The sequence below is a fragment of the Babylonia areolata genome, chromosome 8 (genome assembly GCF_041734735.1).
Source record: "Babylonia areolata isolate BAREFJ2019XMU chromosome 8, ASM4173473v1, whole genome shotgun sequence".
In the NCBI taxonomy this organism is placed as follows: Eukaryota; Metazoa; Mollusca; class Gastropoda; order Neogastropoda; family Buccinidae; genus Babylonia; species Babylonia areolata.
Genome location: NC_134883.1, coordinates 20,232,723 through 20,239,519, shown reverse-complemented (window position 1 = coordinate 20,239,519; position 6,797 = coordinate 20,232,723). Strand labels below are relative to the sequence as shown.

The 6,797-nt window shown below is 40.1% G+C and overlaps 1 protein-coding gene across 4 annotated transcripts in view; it reads right to left on the bottom strand.

Moving 5' to 3' along the window:
* Positions 1 to 205: 205 nt before the first annotated feature.
* LOC143284634 (filamin-A-like) overlaps positions 206 to 6,797 on the bottom strand; it is a 200,330-nt gene continuing 193,738 nt past the window's right edge. For all 4 annotated transcript variants that reach the window (XM_076591504.1, XM_076591507.1, XM_076591505.1 and 1 more), the window contains 6 exons: positions 6,543 to 6,673; positions 5,900 to 6,017; positions 5,035 to 5,208; positions 3,759 to 3,974; positions 2,863 to 3,060; positions 206 to 1,856 (listed from right to left, as the gene is read on the bottom strand). In XM_076591504.1, coding sequence (XP_076447619.1) covers positions 1,669 to 1,856; positions 2,863 to 3,060; positions 3,759 to 3,974; positions 5,035 to 5,208; positions 5,900 to 6,017; positions 6,543 to 6,673 — 1,025 coding nt within the window. In that variant the 3' untranslated portion in view covers positions 206 to 1,668. The remainder of the gene's footprint in view (positions 1,857 to 2,862; positions 3,061 to 3,758; positions 3,975 to 5,034; positions 5,209 to 5,899; positions 6,018 to 6,542; positions 6,674 to 6,797) is intronic.

Sequence of the window (6,797 nt, the reverse complement as noted above, 5' to 3'; positions counted from 1 at the left end):
GGGCAATGAAAGAGGGAAGAGAGATAACAAGGGAGGAGGGGGGGAATCGAGGATCATCAAGATCCCAAAGGAACACAGGGAAAAAAAAACTACCTACCTCATCCAACAGACTCCAAAAATAAGCACAAACAGGGATTGGAAAAATACCAAAAATAAAATCCTATTGCCAATGGCGGCAACCACATAACTGTGGAGGGAAAAAGAAAGCCATGATGATTCTAACTTACACCTGGCCAAAACAGACACACCGGCTTATGATTTGCAGTTCCTAGCTACACACAGACTGCAAAGTACAGCGTGACCTTAAAAAGCCACTGTCATATGCTGACTGTCTTTCATCAAGCATCACACTGCAGGATGCCAACAAAACGAAAAGACTGAGGCACTGCATGTTCCTAACAAAGAAGATCAGGCCTGTCAAAGTTAATATTATATTAACAATGACTGGCTTGAAAAATCACACAGTGTCATGATTGAGAAACTTCTTTCAAAACCCCTTAGGCACTCAACACCTACTCGGATCACAATGATTCTCTCAAAGACAGGAAAAACAAAGAACAAAATATCCACAGATCTTGGGGAGGGAAAAAAAACAGATTTCATAACGTATTAAAAAAATGCATAGTTACTTAACAGATGTGTATATATGAGTAGAAAAAAATGCCGTAGAAAATAAGCTTCTATAGAAAGATTATTTACTGAATGTATACATAATCATAGTTAACAATGCACAGGGCCAAGTAGAACCAATTAGCATGCTACAAATCCAAACCACATAGCAAATGTCATATAAACTTGTCAAGCAAACGCCACCTTTGTTCACAGCACATGGATGAGGATGTGTGAACACATCGCTACAATACAGAAGTGTATGGTGATACAAATTCGAACAGAGTTGATACAGCACATAATTCATACAGCCACATGAATATTCTTCCTACCATCTGCACAGCACCTTTCAAAATGGGCTCTTCACCTAAATGCAAGTAAAGCAGTAAACCAGTTAGGCAGAAAAAAAAACACCACACCCTCCCCCCTCCTTCGCTACCCAGCAGCCAAAAGCAACAGCCGATAACTACAGAATCAGTGGAGTAGTACAAACCACGGTGAACCTGTCTACTTCAGGAGAAATCCAGGCAGTCAACACATGTGCACAAACAATCCTAGTTATACCATACTTTTAACCATTCTCTCAATCATGCACACATTTTTTTTTCAAGCAGCTGCTTCACTGCATCACAAGAATTGTCAATAACATCACGGTTCTTTTTTGTGTTTTTTGCTCAAAAAAAAAAAAAAAAAAAAAAGTTAATCCAGCAGTTTTCATCCCAAAGTCCTTGTATGGACCACAAATTCTGATCAATATATTCCGAAATATCTTCAATGTCATGTTTGTCAAATCTGATTTACTGTTCAGTATATTTAGCAAAGCAAAACAAACTACCGTCTGGCGGCATTCAAATTCAGATCCATCATTAAATTTAAGTATAGGCAATTTCTGTTTGCTTGTTCAATCAGCATCAAGAACTTTATTTTTCATAATACAAAGCTGTGTAAAAAAAAAAAATGTTCATAATCCAACAATTTTAGCCGTGTAATCTTTCCATAGTTCCAGTGTCATGACAACTCAGTTTGTTCAGGCTGGGTGGGTGGTTGCCAGCAGCTGTCTCAGATAACCTCCACAGCAAAAGGACTGCCTGGAATGTGCTCTTCTCCCCACTTCACAATCAGCATGTACTGGCCCTGCTGTTTGACCGTGTAGTTGATGGTGTACTGGCTGTTGCCCACGTACTTCACCGTCAGTTCGTCCACCGGCGACTTGGGGCCGGCCATGCCCACGTACAGGATGTTGTTGCCTGCACACACACAGGGTCATAAAGTCACACCAAGTAGCACACATCTCCAGCTCTTGTTCTACACACCCCTCTGTCATATATTCCCTGTCGTACCTCTTGTCACACTACTTTTCGAATAATCTAATTCCTCTTCATCTCCAAATATAATTCTAATCACACTTCCATTAAATTCCCCTTCATCTCCAAATATAATTCTAATCACACTTCCATTAAATTCCCCTTCATCTCCAAATATAATTTTGATCACTCTTCTATTAAATTCCCCTTCATCTCAAAATATAACTTTAGTCACACTACCATCAAATTCCTCTTTGTCTCTATAACATTAGTCACACAACCATAAACTTCCCCTTCAACTCAAAATATAACTTTTGTCACACTACCCTCCATTTCCAAACACAGATGACAGAATGGGAAATGGTGGAAGAAGACAGAAGCAGGAAGTCAGTTACAGCCAAAGATGACATGTAAGTGATCATTAATTCTCATTCAACAGCTGCCACTTTGTGTCACACCAAACAAAAGAACAGCGGGGGGTGGGGGGGGGGGGGAATCAATCCATGTTCTCACTGACACCTTTTTCACTAAACACAACCACCAAACATACCAAAACACAAATACACACACTTCTGTAATAGAGCATAAAAGTCTAAAGTAAATACAAACTTGTAAACATTTTTTATGTTACCTTTCTTCATAATTTGGTATTATCCATTCATAAATGACTATCTTGCCTGACATACTTTTAAACTCCCCTAAGTACTGGGATATATGTCAAGAATTGCAGGAAGTGTAGTCATAAAACACATCTTCAGTGATTACGTGCGGTGGATTTGCCAACAGAGTAAAAGCACACTGAAAGAGACAGTGTGACACAATCTACACAATCCTTCCTTCCTTTTTCAGCAAGCAAACAAGATCGGGTGAAAGTGACAGTAAAGGGGGGACAGTAAAAGCTAAAGCAAACTCAAAATGAAGGGATGAAAGTGCCACACCGCTTCCTTACCTGCCCCTGTCACGTCCACAGTGAAGGAGGTGGGCTTGCACCGGAATGCCTTGGTCAAGCCATTGCCCTTGGCAACACATTTGCTGGCATCAGAAGAGAACTTCTGCATGGCGCTGAACTTGGTAGTAGTGCTGGTCTTGGTGACCGTCTCCACCACAACGGAAGCGTGCTGTGTAGAGTTGCTGGCCTGGCCAGATCCTGCAAATACCCAATAGTTTCCAGTTTATTCTGTGAACAGTGTATATACACACAGGCAACTTAAATGGAAAGAGATATTAAGTACTTAACGAAAACAAAAAAATAATTTCTAATGTTCAATATGCAAAAGATGTGTAAAGTCCAGCCCACCACTTTGTCATCTCAGAGCAGAACACGTCAGAAACAAAACAATCTGAAAAGACTACAGATAAATAATAGAATGAAAAAAGATAAAAATAAAGACCAAATTTAAAACCAAGTTCATTTCAACATGATTTCTGAATCAAATAAATGTGAAACATTTTGCCTCCTTCAAGAATGGACTAAAAAATTGTGATCAAAAACCTGGAAAACAAGTCTTTATGGACTCGGGAATAGCATGTGCCTGATTCCTCAAACCACACAATGTCAAACAGTACACATATCAAAGCACACACACACAAATGCCACACTGTAAAAAACAGTAAATGCACTCACACAAACACACACACACATTCTACTCTCCCTCCCTCCCTCTCTCTCAAAACAAAACTACACTCCCACCTTGCCTAAAGGGCTTTATGGGTGAATGCATTATAAAATAATATATGTCAATGACATCAATGTCTCGAACAACACTACGCAATAAAACATCCACAACAAATAACAAATACAGGTCAACAACAAAACTCTCTTTCCCCGGAACCCCCCCAATGTACCTTCCACCCTGGCCTTGAAGGGACTGCCAGCCACGTTGATGCCGGCGTAACGGATGCTGATGAAGTAGTCACCGGGGGCCTTGGGGCAGTAGCTGAAGGCATAGCCCTCATCCACCTCGGTGCACTCCAGCTTGGCCTTGCTGGGTCCCTCCACAGTCACAGCCAGGGCTCCCGCACCCGCATTCACTGTGTTCACGACAAACTTGGCGATGTCTCCTGAAAAACAGAAAAGAGGCAGTGATTAGGTTAAGGGTAGAGGTCCCACAGCCTTAAAGGGCCAATGGGGCAGTCAGTTCATATGAATCCACTGTGTCTAGGGCTCAGCATAGGATGTCAGGTTCCCAATCCTCTCCTTCCACCAATTCAACCTCCCAACTGAAATCAGGTACCCATTCACACCTGGGTGGTGTGAGGAAAATCAGAGTAAAGTGCCTTTCCCAAGGACACACCGACAGACAAAAATTAAATTATGAACCCTGATGATGACTGGTAACACAGGATCAGAAGTCTAACATCTAACTGACTCTGCCACAACACCTTCCCTGTGATGGGGATAGACATCAAAACTTTTTTTTTTTCTTAAACCCATCCACACACAGGAAATTCCTCAGAACACTTTTCTAGACGTACACAAGCGCAGATGTGTTCACTTTTTCCAGTCGAAGAGCTGTGTTTTCTTATTCTCACCATTTTGTTATGAACACAACATGTCCACCTTGGAAATAGTGAACCAGGGTCACTGTCATTTGATCCTCTCTTTACTCTTATTGTCTTGATTTATTTGATTTGTGTTTTCTGGAAACTTTACAAACACAGTCACACTTGACTTTATACACACGCAAACATTCACTCTCATACTGCCATATTTGCATGACAAACAAAAAGCACAAGCATAGGCACCAACATTATGAGCACATAGTGAATTTGCTTCATGAATTATACACTTGCTAAACATGAACAAGCATTAAATCAGCATAAACATCCAGTTCAAAATGAGTTTCAGTCTTCAGTGAGCCAAAATGTTTACGATGTTCCATCTCTTTTAGATAGAAGTTTATAAAGAAAAAAAGCAACAACAAACAAAGATAAAGTTTACTGTATATATATATACACACACAAAACAACCCAACCAACCAATCCAACAAACTGTTAAGAAGGAAGGAAATAAAGAACCAATATACCAGTTGACAACTTTATCCACACCCTACTTGATAATCACTCACTCATTAACCCTATCTATCTCTTCAACACACACACACACAGCTGCCCCCCCTACCTGTGACGCCAGACTTCAGACCGTCCCCATAGGTGGTGACCTTGCCAGCGTCGGCAGCATCCACCTTGCCGATCATGATCCTGAAGGGGGAGTCAGGTATGTGGTAATTGTCCAGCAACACATGCACCAAGTGAAGGCCGTTCTCACGGGGGATGAAGCGCACTGCATATTCACCTGAAGCACACAAAGAGCATAGCTCGTTTTCATACCTGAAATATTTGGTGGATAATACCTTTGTTTCCATGTGATGTATTCATAATACATGCTGTTTTGTTGTTGTTTTAACAGCTGAAATACAAACAAGAGACCCATTTCATTACTTTTTTGTATACTTGAAATACAAACGAAAAGCATACCTCATTTGCTATTGTTGTTTTGTTGATGGATTTGTTTGTTGTTTTTTTTCAGGGGGTGGGAGGGGGTGGGGTATTTTACTTGAAATACAAACACGGAACCTTCTTCAACATTTTTTTTACTCCTGAAATATGAAATACAAACAAAAAACCTCTCTTTTTTTTATCTTTTACATAAAAAAAAATTTTTATGAGCATTTTGCATGAAGAATTCATCAGTTGTCAGTTTTTTCCCATTGAAAACACAACAAAACAGGTATCAGCATTAGTACTGTGAACCTAGTACTTTAATACTAGTAATGTTACAACGGTGAACTCCAATGTTGTCAGTCTGATTGTCTTCCATGCATTTAACATACCTGTCCCTTGACAAAGATTTTATCATAGTGAAAGCTTGCCCAGCAACAATGAGTAATGTTGGTGGGGTTTTTTGGGTGTTTTTTTTTCTCCTCTCCTTTATCAACTTTCCAAAACTGCCTTACAGTTGACAAACCACCCCAGCCCCCACTTACCTTCATCCACCTCCTGAACAAGAGCCTCCTCCTGAGCCCCTGAGGGGGAGATGACGTGAGCCGTCAGTTTGCCCCTGGCCCCATTGCAGTTCACCACAAACGCTGCTGGCTTGTTCACCTGCATCACATACAAACCAATGTACAAATGCACACACACACACATGCATGCATGCATGCGCACGCACACACACACACACACACACACATGAATGCCCACACATATGCGTACAGCCTATCTAAAGGCAACTTGTTTCACATTCTCATTCTAGTCCTTCACCCCACCACTAAACATTTCCTTCACTGTTGAGGTACCGAACAATTTCCTTCATGGCTGAGATAATAAACGATGTTAAAATAAGAAACCTTTTCCTTCACTGTTGAGATAAACCATTTCATTTACTGTTGAGGTACCAAACCATTTCCTTCATTGTTGAGATAATAAAACATTTTCCTTCACTGTTAAAATAACATTTTCCTTCACTGTTAAAATAATAAACTTTTTCCTTCAATGTTCAGATAATGAACCATATCCTTCACTGTTGATTCACAAAACACAGAAGATATGAAAAATATGACAGCCAAAAAGAAACCAACCAAAACCAAACAAATAAACCAAAAAGAAAGTAAAAGCACACATGCCCACCTGTAAGCCTCTCTCTTGCAGAGCAGTGATGGAGATCTTACGAGCGTCTCCAATGTTGGGGGTGACTGGAACTCTGAATGGAGATTCTGGGATGTGTTCATCATTGAACCTGATGGAAATGTAGTATTCACCTGTTCCAAAAAAAACAGGTTGCTTTGTTAAATTAACTGTTATATCCAATGCAAAAAAAAAAAGAAAAAGAGTTTTAAACTAAATGTATATCAAACCAAAACATTCACGTAATTAACCTTTAAA